The sequence below is a fragment of the Gavia stellata genome, chromosome 4, assembly GCF_030936135.1.
Source record: "Gavia stellata isolate bGavSte3 chromosome 4, bGavSte3.hap2, whole genome shotgun sequence".
In the NCBI taxonomy this organism is placed as follows: Eukaryota; Metazoa; Chordata; class Aves; order Gaviiformes; family Gaviidae; genus Gavia; species Gavia stellata.
Genome location: NC_082597.1, coordinates 25,812,863 through 25,830,853, shown reverse-complemented (window position 1 = coordinate 25,830,853; position 17,991 = coordinate 25,812,863). Strand labels below are relative to the sequence as shown.

At 52.6% G+C, this 17,991-nt stretch overlaps 2 protein-coding genes across 16 annotated transcripts in view; both read right to left on the bottom strand.

Moving 5' to 3' along the window:
- Positions 1–788: 788 nt before the first annotated feature.
- Positions 789–3,260, bottom strand: FEZF1 (FEZ family zinc finger 1). The gene is made up of 4 exons (XM_059817116.1): positions 2,463–3,260; positions 2,150–2,284; positions 1,720–1,852; positions 789–1,093 (listed from the first exon to the last, which is right to left on the bottom strand). Exons 1-4 carry the CDS (start codon positions 3,258–3,260, stop codon positions 789–791), a joined length of 1,371 nt encoding a protein of 456 aa, XP_059673099.1.
- Positions 3,261–13,985: 10,725 nt separating this feature from the next.
- The window catches only part of CADPS2 (calcium dependent secretion activator 2), a 318,208-nt gene continuing 314,202 nt past the window's right edge, over positions 13,986–17,991 (bottom strand). For all 15 annotated transcript variants that reach the window (XM_059817284.1, XM_059817282.1, XM_059817293.1 and 12 more), the window contains 2 exons: positions 17,631–17,735; positions 13,986–14,156 (listed from right to left, as the gene is read on the bottom strand). In XM_059817284.1, the coding sequence (XP_059673267.1) occupies positions 13,986–14,156; positions 17,631–17,735 (276 nt within the window). The remainder of the gene's footprint in view (positions 14,157–17,630; positions 17,736–17,991) is intronic.

Sequence of the window (17,991 nt, the reverse complement as noted above, 5' to 3'; positions counted from 1 at the left end):
TGCTTTCAAGGCTCGGCTTGGCAGAGTCTGCTGAGCAGCTAATAACATAACAACCCGGCTTTGATCAATCCGAACTAATTACCCCTCTTAATTAAAGTCTTTAGCCGTCGTTTCAGTGTTTTGGCAAGGAAGCGGAGGAGGTTTGCCGTTAGACAGCGCCAGCGCCGCGCTCCCCGCCCGCCCGCCCGGCCGAGCCGCAGCCCCCGGGGCCGCAGTCACTCGCGTTCAAATGTTTATTTCCACCAGGTCAACGATTTCTTTTTTTTTTTTTTTTTTCCACGTGCAAGAATCAAACCGAAATTCAAATCCATACATAGCGAACCAGCTCTGTCCATATAGATACGATATTCAGGGGGAAGAGGGAGAGGAGGAAACCAAGAAGGGGGGGATAACCAGCAGGCAGCAGAGGCAGGGCAGGATCGACACAATGGAAATATATATACATCGAAATAATTAAAGTGGTGCAGCGTTCCCGGCTCGGGTAATACAGATCCCAAATAAATACAGCAGAAATTGGCTTGGCGCTTTTTCTTTTTTTTTTTTTTTTTAGAACCATCTCTCCACCTGAGATGCAACGACAACAAAAAATAGAGTCTTTGAAAAACCAACCGAAAATAATTAAAAAAAAAAAAAAAGAGGGGAAACAATCAGTCCCATAAACGTTAGTGGCGATATAGAGCATAATACACAGAACCGCTTAACAGGTGCATGCAAAGGGCGGGCGGGCGGCGGCGGCGGCGGCGGGAGCTCCCGCCGGCGGAGCGGCGCTCCCCGCCGGCGGCCGCCCCTCACGGCTGGAGCGGCGGCGGGCCCTGCAGCAGCGGCCCGGGCGGCGGCGGCTGGTCGGGCCCCCCCAGCTCGGCGGGGGGCCGGGGCAGTCCCAGGGCGCTGTCGTGCAGCTTGCGGACGTGCTTCTTGAGGTCAAAGTTCCTGCAGAAGCCTTTGCCGCAGGTGGGGCAGGTGAAGGGCTTCTTGTCGTTGTGGGTGTGCATGTGGAAGGTCAGGTTGTACACCTGGTGGAAAGCCTTGTTGCAGATATTGCACTTGAACTGCTTCTCCCCGCTGTGAGTCAGCTTGTGGTTTTTGTAATTGCCTGGGAACGAGACAAGAAGGGCAAAGGGACCCGGGGCTGAGAACGGGACGCTGCGAAGAGGAGGAAGAAAAAAAAAAAATCCCCCAACCCCGTCCCGTCCCGAGAGCCCGGCTTCAGCCGAGCATGACCGCCAACCTCTTAGCAAACACCCGCCTTCTCCCCATCAGCTCCCCGGGGCTGTTCCTTTGCGGACGAGAAGGGAATTATCGAATAAACCAAAACCACATCAATTGCAGAAACAGAACCCCTGGTTTTAGCCTTCCCAGCAACACGGGGAGAAAAACTAGCCAAACTCCTGCCCGCGGAGGGGAAAAAAGGCGGCGAACTCGTTTGCCAAAGTGCCCTGCAAGCTGCCTCTTGCAGTGCGCGGAAAACGGGCGCTGCCCGCGGGAAGGCTGCCCTGCGCTCCCCCGAAAACCAAAGCCCTGCCCCGCTCCGCGGGCCGTGCCACAGGAGATGTGTCGGGGCTAGCGATACTTAAAATTAACCTAAATGCGTAATAACAGAAATTAAAACCAAAATCAACTCCCCCCCCCCCCCCCCCGCCGCTCCATCGCAAATCGTCCCGACGCTTGACCTCGCCTTGGGGGGTCCCGGGCGAGGGAGAAGGCGCTGGAGACCGGTACCTTTCTGGTGAAATCCTTTGCCACAAAATTCACAGACAAAAGGTTTGTAGCCGGCGTGTATTCGCGTGTGCGTGTTCAGGGTCGAGCTCCGGTTAAAGGCTTTGCCGCACTGGTTGCACTTGTGTGGCTTTTCCTGGAGGGAAACAAACGCCCAGTCACGGCTTCTCGGTTGGTTTGCAGGGTTTGTGTGCCGGTTTGCGGGGTTGTCTGTTAGCTGACGGCTCGCCGTCGCCTCGCCCCGCTCCCGGCGCGGCGCACCCCGCCGTACCCCACCGAGCCCGGGGCGAACGAAATCCCCCAGCGGCTCCGGCTCAGCCGCCCCCCGCCCCGCGCCGCTGCCTCGGAGCGGCCGGACAAAGCCGGGCTCCCCGAAAAGCGTGAGGGAGGAGGTCTCGGGGAAGGAGGGAGGGAGGGAGGGATGGAGGCTCACCTGGGTGTGGATGATCTTGTGCCGGCAGAGCGTGCTCGCCTGCCTGAAGCCCTTCCCGCAAACTTTGCAAACAAAGGGTCTGGCTCCCGTGTGCACCGGCATATGGCGAGTTAAGTTATAATGTGCATTAAATACCTTGAGAGTGAAATCAGACAAAAAAAAAAAAAATATTGCGATTAGACGGCGAGAGCGCCGAGGGGAAGCCGTCGTTTAAAAATAACGCAAGCAAGCGACCGACAAGCCGGCGGACAGACGGACGGGGTGGGAGGCTGGGGAAGCAGGGGGAAGGGAGGCGGGCTGCGGCTCTACTTGCCTTTCCGCAAACTTCACACGTGAAAACTTTGGGCTTGCTGCTCGGGGAGCCGCGGCTGAACTCCGAGGTCTTGTAGGCGATTTTTTCCGAGAGGATCTGAGCGCTTTCTTTCATGTAATGCTGCAGCTGAGCCTGCGATAAGTCCTTGAAGGCAACCCCCGCCGGGTACTTCTCCACGGCCGGCAGCACCAGCTTGTTCCGCTCCGCCAGGTAAGCCTTGGGCTGCGGGTGCAGGGGCGAGCTGAGGAAATAAGAAGCCACCGGGTGGATGTTGACACTGGAGGACGGGTGACAAGGGCTGTCGCCGCGGTTGAAATAGCACAGGGCTCCCATGGCGTGGAAGGAGGAGTGATTGACCACTCGGGGTCTTACCAGTTTGTACTGCTGCAAGGGCAGGGCATCGCGGGGGAAATCTCCTTTCAAGCTCAGGGCACAGTTCAAGAGATCGCCGCAGCTAAAGGAGGGCGAGGAAGAGGAGTCTAAATGAGCCTTCCTGGGTTCCGCTCCGGCCACCGCCGCTTTGGGCAGGGGGTCGTACGCCACCGGGACAAAGGGGATCATGCAGGGGATGGAGGAGTTGAGGTGCAGCGGGTGCTTGGGGTCGCCTTTGGCCACGGAGCCGTGGAGGAGCTGCGGGACGGGGATGGAGCGGGGCTCTGGCGTCCGCGCCATGATGCGCTCAATGGAGAAGGCGAGGGGCTTGGGCGTGCTGATCATGTTGCTCCTGGCAGACAGGCTTTCTCTGGCCGGAGGAGTCGCTAGGATTTTGGTCGCCGTGTGGTGGCCACTATTGTCCATGGCTGGCTTGCATTTGTTCGCCCGGTTTGAGCCGCTTTGGTAGACGCCTCTTTTTTTTTTTTCCCCTCCTCTCCCCTCTCTCTCTCTCTCTCTCTTTCACTCTCTTTGCCCCTTTTCTTGTCACTGATCTGCAAGGAGGGAGACCAGCATCGCCGCCGCCACCATCACCACAGCCTCCGCCGGCGGAACCAGCCTTCTCAGTCCAGTGGACTCATGCCAGCCCATCACAGTTTACTTTGGCGCACCAATGACTCGGGACAATCGCTACTTATTTCTGTCAATAGAAAGTGTTGTGTCAATAACGCAGCCAAGATCTCGCCAATCGTTAACTTCCAAGAGGAGAAGGTAAACTAGATAATTGCTCAATTCGCTTCCAACAGTCAACAGGAAAAGTTTTTTCCCCCCCAGTAAGCGGCTACTTTTCATTGGCGCCCGCGCCTCCCCCGCCCAGGGAAGGAGGCGTCTCTCCCTCCTTCTTGCCTCTCTCCCCTCTGCCTCCCTCTCTCTTTTTATTATTATTATTTGCAATCTGCTTAACCAGGCTTTAGAGGCCAAGCAAATCCGAGATCAATTTTCTTGTTTGGCTTTAAGTGACATCATCTAAAATCATTGTCCAAGTGCTAAATAGGGATGTGAAACCCAGTTCAAGGGCAAGCGCCGGTTTTTTTGTCAAACGAGGTGCTGCAGAAGAAGCGGCTGGAGGGGAAGCTGTTTGTTTCCTTGCCACTTTCCAGCCCAAGCTCTCTTTGTACGTGGGTGCGCGTGTGTCGGAGGGAGGGAGGGAGGGAGATGGCTGCTCTGCTCCTGGGACTGCTCCCGGTCTGCTCACTGCTTTAAAGAACAAGGTCAGGTGGCGGAGAGCTTTTGGAAAACACAGTGAACAAATGAGCGGGGAACTTGCGACAAGCAGACGGCAAGAACAGCACAGGGGGATGCGGGAACCACCCGGGCCGAGTCCAACGAGTGCTTGTGAGCAAAAGGATGAATCAAAACCTGGGGCTGGGGAAGAGAAGGAAAAGGAGGTAGGAAGAGGGAGTGCTTTTTAAATCTGAAGCACTATTTTTATATATATATGTGTGTGTGTGTAAAGTAACCTGCATATACACTAGGTATGGCTTCTCTGTCCTTAAATAACACATGCACAACACAAATACCGAAAACTCATGATGGGTATAGACACACGGAGAAATATACAGCGCGCACACACCGCTTATAGGTATATGTGCACCTAAACAGATGCACTCCCCGTGTATTTAAGCGAACCTCGGCGGCCCTGTTCCGGACGGGTATCTTCCCGTGTGTTTGTACTTACAGCGAAGCGGGCGGTCGGGGAGCACGAGGGACAGCGGTGGGGAAGGGGCTTTCTGTATTCACCCCCTGTCCCACCGCCCGACGGCTGGGGGTCAGCACAAGCTCCTGTTCCTCCCGCCGGCCTGGGGTTCCCTTAGCTGGTGAATCAGAGGCCGCTGCCGAAATCCCCGGGAGCAGCCGAGGGTCCCTCCATTCTGGCCCCCGCTCCAGGAGCACGCGGCCGGCGGGGCACCGCGGGGCAGACCCCGGCCGCTTCCCCCGGCGGAGGGGCCCGCGGGGCGGCCTCCACTCCTGCGGCCCAGCACAGCTCTTCTGCGGGGCCGGGGGAGGGAGGAAGGAGTTCCTGGGTCTTGCTAGTGGAGAGAAGCCTCCAGCGAGGCAGGGAGGCCCGGCACCCGCTGCTCGGGTACCAGCTGGGGAGCCTGCAAAAGGCTGTGACCCCCCCAGCCCCCGGCCCAGGACAACCTGCTTGCGGGAAAGCGGGAGCAGGGAGGAAGGGCTGGGGCCCCGGGGAGGGAGGGAGGGAGGGAGGGATGGATGGATGGATGGATGGATGGATGGATGGGGCGAGGTATCCTTGTCCTTGGCGCTGTCGCCGGGCCGATGCCGCCCTGGGTCACCGCGGCCCCGTTTGTGGAGGAAAAGGCAGCGGCTGTTGCACGACGGTACCTCCGCAGCCGGGAGCTGCCGTGCGAGCATCGGGGAGCTGCGGGGGACGGAGGAGAGATGCCCCCCGGTCCCCGGCACAGGCGTCCGACGGCGGGCCGGGCCCCGGGCACCCCTCCCCGCGGGGGAAGCGCCCAGCACGCCCTGAGACCTCCGTGTCCGCCCCGTCCCCTCGGTGCCCCGGAGCGCTGGCAGGCGACGGGAGCTGGGGCCGACCCCGGGCCGCGCCTGGATGGACACAGCCATGAGGACAAGCGTGGGGCGGAGGAAGGGCCCGAGCCGTGCTGTGCCGTGCCGTGCGGGGTCCCCGGCCGCGATGCTCCGCTTCAGCCCCGCTCCCTGCTTTCCCTCGGCCGCGCTGGGGGCCCCGGGCCGGGGCGCAGCTGCCGCCGCCCCCGCGGCAGACGGGTCGCGGCGTTAAGACCGTAATTGCTGCCCCGGATCGGGTTGCAGCAGCCGCCCGCCTCTTGCCTGCTGCTTCCCGCACCGGCACCGCCAGCCCCGGCTCGGCCGGTGTCACCGACCCGGCGGGGGGGGGGGGGGGGGGGGGGTGTTGGCGCGGGGATCCGGGGGGGGCCGGAGCCGCGTCCCCCCAGCGCCGCGCGGGGCAGCTGCCCCGGGCTGCCCGCTTCTCCGGGGTGTCGGTGTCTCTCGCTTATTTTGTGTCTGCCAGAGGAGAGTTTCCTCCTTCAGAGCAATTTACATTTAATTCAATCTAGGCAAATTTCCTCTTGATTGGTGCTGAAGAAGGGAATTATTGTTGAGTGGGTTTTAGAGGCTTCAAATCCCGTATACTTAATATGTTAACAGCTTGCTCTTAACTGGTCTTTTTGGGATTGACTTTTTGACATGTGTTTGAAAGTAAAATATGTAGTGTCATTTGAGCAGGGTAAATATCCCAAAGCAGCAATTACAGCCCTGCCATTACAATTATACTGGTCTCCTCAATACTGAGATACACTCTTGGAGAAACGAGAGCTTTATTATTCGTTACTGCTTTGCGGATATGCCTCTCTTTCTTTCCGTACCGCACACGACAACTTTTGTTCGTGCCCAATTATTAAATAGCGATCTAAAAGCCACATTTTAAATTTTCTTTTTCTTTTTTTGGGGAAGTCATTCTGTTCCGTCTTAAAGACGGAGCCTTGCTAGTGCTGGAGTTGCCCGCAATACAGCTAGACTTACTAAAATCAATGGCGGTATATTTTTTAAGTCCTGTCCCGAGCTTCGCCTTGCGCTCGGACCGCATCTTTTTAGCGACGTTACATATCTGCCGAGCTGCAAATCTCTTGCAGTCGTGCTAGCTCCCGATGCAGAGAGATTTACAGGCTCTGAGGGTGGCGAAAAGTAACCTCCTGGCCACCTCTTTTTGCAGGGCGCAGGGCGGGCTGCAGGCTGGGCCAGCCTCCCCGCGTCCGGACCTCTCTCCAGGCTGGAGGCACGCACCGAGCCCCGGCAGAAGGGGCCGGCGGGGGAAGGAGCGGGCCCGCCGGCCTCCCAGAGTTACAGACCGTCGGAGGAATTACGGGCAAAAGTTTTGCCTCGAGTTGATTTCGTGTTCTGCCCGGGAAAGCTGCTGTTCGCTTTTTCCCCGTCACCGGTTTTGTGTTTCATTCGCTCCTAAGCTATGTTCTTGATATTGCTCACTTACATTATTACCATAACGTATCTCTACATGCACTCAAAATCCCAGTCACCGGCGAATTCATCTCGTCGTCAGGATTACTCCAATCCGATCCCAGAGGCGATTAGAGGGAGGTAAAATACCGCCTAAAGCCTAATCTTTAATTTCTTCCTCCTTAATAAAACGAATAATTCCGTTGCGTTTTTAAGCAAAAAATGAATTGAAAAGGACAATAACTCCGCTAACCTTCTGTTGCCTGTATTAATCTTGTCCTGGAAGTGTTTCGCCGCAGCCCCCCTGCCCGAGCAGGCTGCCTCTCGCCGCGCGCTCCCTCCGTGCGCTCAGAGCCTGCTCCCCACGGCTGGGGAAGGGAAGACACCCACCCGCCGGGCTCCGGGGCGGTTTGTCTGGGCGAGCTTGACGTGGAGGGGCCAGGGAGGTTGGGGGAAACACTTTTGGCCGCGGCACCGGCAGACCCGACGGCGCCTGGCCAGAGCCCGATTACTGTTATTGCAATAACCATCATTAAAAGTGCGGCCATCGAGATTCGCTGCAAAAGCTGGGGCTTGCTCTCACTGAATACCAGTCCTCGCCGTGCCCTCCCGAGCCGCCGGCTCTGTGAAGAGGCGATTCACCCCCGACGCGGGGCCGGAGCTCCCTCCGCGCTCAGCGCCGCCGCCGCCGCGCCCCGTGCCCGAGGGCCGCCGCGGCGAAAGGCATCGGCCCCGGCTTGTTAAACCTCGCCTTGAGCCCCTGGCTGCTGGGCTCGCTGTTCCTTCCCACTCAGGGCCTGTTGTTTACTGTCTTTTGAAGGGAAGTCCAAATATAAACGGGGGCAAGAGTTAAAGCGAGGGGAGGCAGAGCCCGGGATTACCGGGACGGTGGGCCAGCTGCGGTCCCGTTTACCAGCCGGCGTTGGGGCAGATCCAGCGCCGCCGTCCTTTTCGGTGGGAACCTGCTGCTGCCGCTGCCCGCCCGGCTGCTGGGGCGGGGGACGGGGCTCCCCGGCCCGCCCGGCCCCGGCGAGGCGAGGGCGGCAGCAGAGCCCGGGCGCACCGCGCCGCAGCTTCGGGCTCTGCTGCTTCAGGAGTGCCGGCAAAGGCCCTTGCGCTTTGCCGGCTTGTTTTAAGTTGTAACGCTTCGGCGTTTTCTCCACTGACGTTTTCTCCGGGGAAAAAAAATAATATATATATGCATATACCTTCTGAGACTATGTATAGTCTCCCCATACAGCGAGTGCGTGTTAGCACCCCTCTACATCAGTTCCACCGCAAGGAAAAGAATAATTTTTTTCCCGAATCCGTCACAAAAGAAAAACAGTTGACACTGACCCGCCAAACACAAGTGTTCCCCGAGGTAAAACAAAGTTTGACAGTACAGTACGTCTCATACAGACCCCTCTAAACCGAAAACCAAACGGGTGCAAATTAAGCCTTTTCACGTACAAAGCCTTTAATCACATATAATCGAAATTACAAGTGACCCTCTAAAGCAGCGCTCCCGGCCCTCCCGTAATTCATGCAAGCGATTTGTCTAAGTGTGCCAGCTACGAACGTGAACTGCAGCAATCACGTCTAATCTAATCAGTCCGCCCGTGAGGGGACCCAGCGGTGTCATCAGCTCCAAAGGGCCCTTGGTGGAAGTGGCTGGGAGGGGCCAGCGGCAGCTGGAGCCGTGAATGACACCTTCTCATTTGTTCCTTTCCCAGTTCAACAAATGTTTAGCCCGGCGCTGCTAAATGAACGCCTTGCGCTCTTTGGCTGGGGGAAGCTATTTATTTTTAAGATTCCTGAATAGGATCAGGAGCAATTAACTTATTTTTGTTTCTGTTTTGTCCCAGTGTATTGGGAGCTAACCTGGAGCGAAGCAAAGAGCTGCTCGGCTGCGTGGGCGCCTGTGTGCTGCATTCCCGGCACCGGAGGACGCCGGGCTCGCCTTGACGGCGGGGAGAAGGTGTCCGCCATCAACAGGCTGCCGGACACGGAGCCGGGACAAAACCCCGCTCTCTCGCGGCGGGGTGCGTTTCGGTGTGCCGCTGCCGAGCGGGAGGGAGAAGCCAAGCGAAAAACACGAACGAGAACAAAAGCAGGAGCCGTGCCCCGTCGCGGCCGCTGCTGGACGGAGCCCGGCGAGGGCTCCCCGCCGCCCCTGGCTGCTCGCCCGGCACCCCCACCCGGGCACGGACATGGGGGACAGTTGTCTGAGCAGCCCTCGGGGGTGGGGACGAACGACAGTATTCCCCCTAGGGCCAAAACCTTAAACTTCGATCGTTGTTGGGTTTTTTGGTTGTTTCTTTTCAGTCGCTATTAGAACAAAAACGCGCCTGTGCCGCTGGGACGCCGGCCGGGCCGGGTGCTGCGCTGGGCCACCACGGGGGTCCCAGGCTCTGTCCCTTTCGCACAAAACGGCTTAAAGTCCTCCTTTAGAAGAGGACTCTCCTCTTGCTGCCTTGCGGCTCCCGCCGTCTGCTACGCGCTCGTTTGCTGTTAGTCAAACGTTTCATTCAAACCCCCTTCGGAAGATGCATAACGGGCACTCTCCGTGCAGGAAGGCTCTCCAGCCACCCGCCCCACAGCCTTACACCCCCTCCCCGACCCCCCGCGCTCATTGCCCTGTCCATCGTGGAGCTGCACTTGCTGCCCGCGCAGAGGTGCCCCGACGGCCCTCCGCGCCGAGGGTTTGGCGTGTCCCGGGAGGAGCTCTGTCCCCCCCCAAGCCTGGAAACACCCGGGGCCTGACCCGAGATCCCCCCGGCACCCCAGGAAGCGTTGAGCGGGTGCCGTGTCCCCAGGGCCAAGGAGAGAGGCTTCTCCTCTGGGCGCCTTTGATGAGCACCCGGTCCCCCGGAGGCCGCTCACCCCCCTCGGTGTAGCGCTCCCTCCAAAGCTGCGCCGGCTCCTGCGGCGGAGGCTGCCCGCTCTCTGCTCGGGAGCAGATTTAAAGCGCGGGGTGGCTCTACAAGCACGAGTCTCACCGGCGGGGAACCGCCGGTGCGGGCGCAGACAGCGCCAAGCGGGGCGGTGCAGCGGGGAGCTGCGGGGTCCTGCAGGGGCCGGGGCCGGGGCCGGGGCCGGGCCGGAGGCTGAGCTCGGCTGGAGGTGGCGGGGCTCGGTGTCTCAAACCCGCCCTGCCGCCGCGGCGGTTCCCCCGGCTTCTGCCTTGCCCATCGCCGCCTCGGCCGGGGGAGGGGGGAAGCGATAGCCGAGGGGGGCGAGCTCTTGGCCCCGGGCACCCCCCTGCCCCGCCGGCGGGAGAGCTGTCAGGGGCAGCGCCGCTCGCCCACCCCGGCCCCGAACATCGCCCGCAGCGCGGGGCGCGCACCCGGTCGTGGCTTTTCCTGGTTCGGCTTCAACAGCCCCTTTTATGCCACAAAGATGCAGGGGGGTGAATTGAACGGCAGCCGTCATGCCCCCTTGCTGAGGGCTCCCTGCATTCCGCGCCCGCTTAGGAAAAGCGGAGGCAGCGGTGGGGGCGGCGGCCGGGGCAGAGCCCCCCGCGCAGCCCCGGGACAGGGCGGCGGGAGAGCCGCCGGCGGCCTCGCACGAAGACGTACAGCGGGAGGTGATGCTCGCCTCTCCCGGACGGGCACGCACCTCCAGCAGTGTGCCGAGGTTTTGAAGACGTAAATTAAAACGTCAAGGCGGACCTTGCTGCCATGCCGGCGGCCTTTTGCCGCGGCTGCTGGCGGCGGCGGTGCCTGACCCCGAAGCGGTCACGCAGATACTCACTGGCCTCCCCGAGCTTGGCCTTGGTTCACGGTTTCACAAATCTAGTCACTAAGAAAATATGTGAATTAGTAAGAAATGGAATGACCTTTGGAGGTCTGTCATTTCTGTACCTGCCTTCCTGTGATGTCTGCTGTGCTGCCTTTCTAATAATAACTTATCACATACTTGGTGTCTGAGTTAATTTCTCTGAAATCACAAACATCTCCTAACTTCTTCATGGTTACATCATCTTTGGTTTTTTTACTGTTTCCTTACCCATCTTGATCTTACTGACAGACATGTGTTGCAAATGCTGCACGCAGATGAAATTGTAGAGCAAAGTGCTTGACATATGGGGTGTACATGTATCATGCTTCATGAAATTTGAGTAACTCAGATCCACTTCAAGCCACAAAAATTCATAGTTTTTTTTTTTTAAAGATGATGTCAGGGCATAGAAAGCGTTGACTGCTCCCTAAGGGACAGGGAGCAAGGCAGGTCTGAAGTCAATCCATGGGTCAGGGTCTGGATCAACAGGGCCCATAGGCAAACACAGGTGGGACTGTAGCTGAGCGAGAAACCAGCACTCTTACTCGACTGCTGGGGCAGAGTCTGACAGCCCTGGACTGAGCTGAGGTGGAGTCCCAGGGCAGAGGCTGTGGGTGGGGGTCCCAGGTGAGGTCAGTCAGGACCACGGTGGCCTATGAATCCTCCTGAGGCCCTGACAGGTGAAATTACTATAACCTACTCTGTAATTCTCCAAATCAATAGGGAGAGTTAGCCTTACCAGGAAACCCTCCTCAGTGTGGGGACAACTTGAGACAGAGGGCAAGCCCACATGGGAGGTGAGCGTAAATCAGCATGTTTCCCACAAGGCTTTCGGCTAGCAGGGCTGGGCAGATGGGTTGCTGCCAGGTTGGTCTCCGCTGAAGAAGAGTGGGACCCATCACCTCCTGGGCTGTGCTGGTGACAGCCACTTCTGCCCCAGTATTTCTAGTTCTCACTCCTGGTCCCCCCACTGTTAGTGACTTGCTAGGCACAGCGTCCAGTTTCGATAACACTTCCTACCCTTGTGACATCTCAAAACCTTAAAAACCTCCTAATGCCTCTTCTCGGGAGAGCCCTGCATGGAGCTGCACCGGGAGGCCTCGGCAGGCGCCGCAGGGCCATCGCGGTGACACCTGCCTTCACCTCTTTACAGCTGGCTCCTCCACATGCACCTCCACAGGGTCTCAGGGAGGTAAAGATGGTGGGGAGAGGGCAAGCAGGGTGATCTTTGCAGAGACAAGCTCCCTCTGGGCCTGACCAGCACTGATCTCCCTGCTTCTTTGGGTTTGGGAGCTGGGTGTCACTTTGGGCAGTGTGGCTTCCTCCGTACCCTGATGCCTGCTACAGCCAGACTGGGGCTGAGGCTGCAGCTCCTGGCCTGGTGGGCCACCCCTTACTGAGCCTGGCTTTCAGCCAGAGCCCTACCTGGCCCCTCAAACGCCGTCAGCTTCCATGCAGTGGCATGACTAGTACGAGAGATGGGAAAGGGATATGTGGTTCTTTTAGTGCTGTCAAAGCCCCAAACAGCAAACCCGTCTGGGAGCCTGGGAATGGTGGAAAATACTGTCGAGGCTCCCACCAGCTCAGATCCCAGCAGAGCTGGTAACGTGAATGCAAAACGGTGGAGGGGAGCGCGCTGTGTGCACCCTACCCAGCCCTCCGGCTGCCTGCCCCTCGGCAGCTGCCTCCCACCCAGCTGCTCTCCGAAACTGCGCATTTCCCTGCAGCTGCACGCGCACCCCGGGGTGGGCGGCAGGGATCCAGTGCGGAAGCACCGCACCCCAGCCCTCTCAGCCTCCCTGCACGCTTTTGGGTGAGCACTCAGTCGTGGCACAAATAGCTGAGAAGAACAGCTGTCCCCACCAGCTCCCATGTCTCCCTTTTCGCTGAATTCACCTCAACTCACATGCAGATGAGGAGGCTGGTTTGCCGCAGGAAAAAATTGCCACTCTGGGTTTCTCCCTAGATGAGCTAGGAAGAAGTGTAATGTGACCTTCCCCGTTTGGCCGACCTTCTGAGTACGCTGCAAAAGACTTTCCTCATAGCTCTCGTTCTCAGTTCCTGCAGCCCCGTGTGCTTGCGACAGACCCCTGAAGTCCTACGGCCTGTTCTTGCAGGGAAACTTCACACCAGCCTTGCAAGTCCTCAACAGTCCATCAGCAAAGCCCTGCAAGTATAACACTATGGCTCAACAACGACCTCAGCAACCTTCCTTTCTTCTTTGGATATCATTTTTCTATTCTGTCTTCTTTTCGACTTTGTCTACACAAACCCAGGAATTAGTCATGTTCCCACAAAAAAAAAAAGTTTCGACTGATGAAAATTTGAATTCTTTCCAGCTCATATTGAGGGCATAGGAAAATGGGCAGCGGGCACTGTCTGTTCGTCTGCCAGTGAGGGGTTTTTGTTTGCTTTTTTTCTTTATAAAGGTATTGTGTCCTTGGATATTTGTTTGCTATATATTTGGTTTGTAGAGCAGATACATATTCACTATAAATTGCTACATAAACCAGATACAATAATCTTTCAAAAAACCCTTGTTCTCATGAGGAATCATACAACAGTTCAAATGGTTTGAAATATTGAAAACATCTTTTAATTGTAGAATTCTATACAAACTTGGGTAGATACAGAAGTGGTCACGACAAAATGTGTTCTTATTGCCTGAAATTTTTCACAGAAATAGAAACATTGATGGCAAGCTTGCTGACACCCAACATGATGAGATATCTTTAAACTTGCAAAATGAATAGACACAACAGCACTCCTAAGTAGTTTGTATGTGTTTGACTGTCCTTGAAGTCCTACTACTTATATACCAACCTCAAAATACAAAGAACCAGGATTAAAATTTTTAATGCACATCACATAATAATGAAAAATTAAGCACAAAAAAAGGTAAACAAAGTGTAATCCTGAAAATACACTATTTTTTTACCTAGGGCACTGACTTATTCCAAGAATGATTTCCTGTATAGTTGTGTTTTAAGTGAGGCACACATTTTGTTTTCTGCACAGGACATCAATATCTGATGGAGATACAAGAACACATGGTAACGAACAAAAGGGAAACATAATCACAAGTGGAACTCAAACTCCATGCCAGTGTTCTCGCAGCCCTAAGCAAAGCTATACAATAAAATATGCTACAACCATTGTTCTCAAAAAGTCCTTGGCACTTTTCCTCTGATAATCTTACTTTCAGTTTTTTTAAAAAATGGAGCAAATTACATTTCTGCACCTATATCAGAAGGCAAAATTATAAATGCAACTACAAGGACAATTTACCAAAAAAACCCCAAGCCAAAGATACTCCCCACCCCGCCTCAGACCATCACCTCCCAACTCCAAATGCTTGGTGAAATAATATCATCCTTCCTCCTCATCGCTGTCTTTCATAGTAATGCCCTGAAGTCCTCCCGCATCTGTGACTGAGACTGTGGCTTCCTCTACGGTCAGACGGCTGTGAACGGTATCGTAGGTTTTACTGTTCAGCGTTCCCTCCAGCACGCCTTGCAACCTGAAGTCTCGGTAGGTTTTCTGCAGCAAAAAGAAAACATCCTGAATTGGACTCGAGCAAGTCTCAGCAGTCTTCCACTATACACGGGCCATTTCCAGCACGCCAGTGGAACAGCTTCGTTCCTCATGCAGTTAGGGACCTATCATCTAGAGTCTGCTGCAGATTTTGTGGTCTTAGTTTCTGGGCTGCAGGAGATTTCTATAAACTCTAGAGAGTCTACAAGTCACACTTTGATGGTCATTCCTTTAAGAGACTGTGTTTTGAACTACATTTCTATAACTGTATGCTGATTTCTCAGTAACTTCCATTTGTTCCATTTATTCAATGAGAAACCAACAAAGAATTTTTCTAACTGCATATTGAAACGTGAATTTGGCTACAGGTGGTTCTGTCATTTCACAGAAAATGTAAATGTCTGACTCTTTCCCCATAATATGATTGTATTTGCATTTATCTTTACACTTATATGTCAAATGTGGAAAAATAAAATAAATTTTAGATTATGATCTCTATTCTATAATGTAAATGTTTCTCAGGTGACTACTTCAGTCACTTAATTTACATTCTAAGTCATCTACATTTTGACTCACACCTACATCTTTCTTTTTTTCTTTTTCAGTTGAGAAAGTTTTGTTTCCCTGGTATCCAGCCTTCCTAAGAACCAGCGGATACGACTTTCTTCTTTGACTTTCTATCAAGTAAGAATCCTGAGTGGAATTGTTTTATTCATTGATGCTATGTTCAAGTGAGCATATGGAAAATCACCTACTCTACCTCCTTTATTTTTAAGCTATAACACATTTGAAATCATCTTTCCTGAAGTTAGCCTAAAAAGCTTAAGAAGGACAAGTTGATCTAGCTAGTTTTTTATTTTGTCTACGCTGTTACTATGAGTTCCCAATGTTTATAGAAGAGAATATGGGAAAAAGAAAATGGAAGATAATTAAAGGCTATTAGGCCCATTCCTCTGCCGGAGGAGACTGTGCACAACCCTTAAAGAAAGAAAAGAGAAAAGAGCTGATCTTGTTTTACTCAGTCCTTCAGAGAACTGCAAAAGACACCTCTCAAAATGGGTAACATTCAGCTGGGAGAATTTTTTCTGCCGCTATCTATGATGATTATTTAAACCTTGTTTAAATCACTGCAACCGACATTTATTTGACTTTCATAGGTCAGCTTCAGAGTCAATGCATGCAGCTTATGCTTTGCTCACACACTCCTGCGAGTACCCTGCCTGGTCTTTTTCAAGTGTCACCATTGCATTCCCTTTTTATAACACTGTGCATTCAATTTCTTTTTATGCTCTTAACAGGTCCTACAGCAATTTCTTTCAGTTTTACATTGTATTCCTCCCATTCTCAGACCAGCACTCTGGGGTTCAGTCATTGCTCTTCTCCTGACATACTTTTGCAGGATTATAATGTTCACTTCCAAGCTTAATTTTTCATTTCTCCCTAACTTTTCTCTTGGTCCTTGACCCTTCTTTAGTCACATCCCTCTGCATGTGTCTCAGACATGTAATGATAACCTTTATGCCATTATAAGGCTTTAACGGGAACAAACAATGTTTCTTCTTCTGGTCATTGTTAATAATGCCACTACCCTTGCTGCATCCAAACATGAAAGAATCATCTATTTCTTACTCATCCCATGTCCCTTAAAAATGACCTCCTACTTCTTTTTTGGAATATTTTCAAGAGATGACAGAGGCAACACAGTCTCCCAGTTTTTCCAAAAGCAAACAGAAAAGTGCCTTCATTCACTCTGGAGTTTGGAGGAACTGGGCCTCCCCACGTGCCTCTCCCCAGCTGGGCTGCAGCAGTGAAAGCTTCTTAATGATACTCTACTTGAACCATTGTTTCTCATTTCCCAGCAGCCTCCTGTTTGCTGAGTGCCTGTTTTACCAGTTCTGTCTTCTTCACCCACCGAAACACAGGTGGACAAGGTTTTCTGTCTTCCAGTACATTGACCAGTACCTCTATGATTGACACCATCTTCTTCAATATTCTGTATCCACCGAAGGTGCCATGGAATAACACACTTGGAATTTATGCGCAAATCAAACCGAGTGTACAGCCACAGAAAGGCTACTGCCATAACCAGTGTGTTCCCATCGTCACCGGGAGCCTAATTCTTTTGAACAAGGCTAATCAGAGAGACAGGCTGCAGAGGGAAGGCTGGTTGACAGTGCTGCTCATTCAACTGAACTTCAGTTTTATAAGAGGCTCTTCTTTTAATGTCCCAGGTGATATTTAACTGGTATAATTTAGCCTGCCCATTCTTAGATTTCACTGGGCACAAGTTTTAGATCCTATAACACTTTTTCCCCCCCCCGAGGATGATATCTGCCTTCACTTGAGAAGAGCTTTAAACATTTCACAAGAGCCATTCATTTCAACCACAAATAGCAAACTGCTTTTGCCATTTTGGCACATAATATAATGAAGAGCCAAATCCTGTTTCCAGAGGAATCAGTTAAGGTCAGAAATAGCAAAGCTAAGTGTGGCTGGTTCAGGGAGCCATGATGCCGTCATTGTTATGACTGCTTTCTTGCATCTCTCTCTCTGTTTCTTTCCTTTTAGCTAATGAATCCTGAAAGTTGCAGTTGCAATTCTGGTGTCCGCAAGTTAAAATGGTTCTGAATTTACAGTCTTGCATTAACTTCACGAGAAAATATTTTGAAGAAATATAGCTCACCATTGACAACAGGTGCTTCTTCCACATTTATACAGATAACAAGAATGTTCAGAGTTAAACAAGACAGAATTAAAAGGAAAAAAATCTGCAATGGCTTTCTGTCTCTTGCCCAAGGGTATTAACTAAGATCTGAAAGGGAGTTAGGAGGAAACTTTCTTTTACAGTAGGTTAACCCGTAATTGCCTATTGCAAGGTATTTTACACTTCGCTTGGATGCATTTGACATTGGCCAGTGTAAATGACTGAGGACTGTACTGGAGGGATTGGTGTTTTTATTGGTACTTACCCAGGAGTACGAAAGATTACAAAATGTTATTTAATATATTGAATATTGTTTTGCAACCTAACCTAGTAATCACATGGGCATAAAAAAGAAAATAGTTATTTTTTAGGAGAGTAGGAAAAATGAATAGGAATGCTATTGGGATTATGAAGGTAAAACAAAAAAAAAATCAGTAATATGACAAACAATAATTTATTAGGAATACCATACATCATTGCTGTACAGCTAGCAGTAATCTGTTAAAATTCCTTGGAACAATCTTAATTGTCACTGAGTCCAGAATGGATGACAATTACTAGTGCACATATAATTAACACTAGAGGTTTTAATAAATTGTTTTTCTTCTGAAATTTGCTACAGCTATGAAAAAAAATAATCCCAATGTAGAACTACATAAATTTGCAAATTTATTCCACATTTTTAAACTTTTAGGGTGATCTATACTTATCCACGTTAATACTTTATCACTTTTCTCTCTTTACCACACAGTCTAACACAATCACATTTTATTTACCTTCACTATCTTGATGAGAGTCTTCAGCTGGTAGATGTGAAGCTGAAGGTCTAATCTATCAGCCAACCACATGCATATGACTTTCATGGAGCTGCTATACCATTGCTGAAAAGAAGGATAAAAAAAAAAACCAAACTACCAAACAATCCTGCAGTATTCATTTAACAGATTTGGTAATGAGAGGTAATGAAACACTTTGAAATGATCACAGATCAGCACTTGAAGTCAACAATGATATAATTTCCTGTTAAGAGAATTGCACGGGTCAGTAGGAAATCAAATAACTTGACCTAGACTATTCTTTACATGAATTAGCAACTGCCATTTTACCTTTCAGTTACAACATTTTCAAGCAAAATAG

Bases quoted from the DNA above. Each gene is read 5' to 3' on its own strand.
- FEZF1 (XM_059817116.1), bottom strand. From the start codon at position 3,260: ATGGACAATAGTGGCCACCACACGGCGACCAAAATCCTAGCGACTCCT. The intron at 1,853-2,149 runs GTGAGCCTCCAT...GTTTCCCTCCAG, and splicing joins ACAAGATCATCCACACCCAG to GAAAAGCCACACAAGTGCAA. The intron at 1,094-1,719 runs GTACCGGTCTCC...TCTCGTTCCCAG, and splicing joins CAAAGGATTTCACCAGAAAG to GCAATTACAAAAACCACAAG.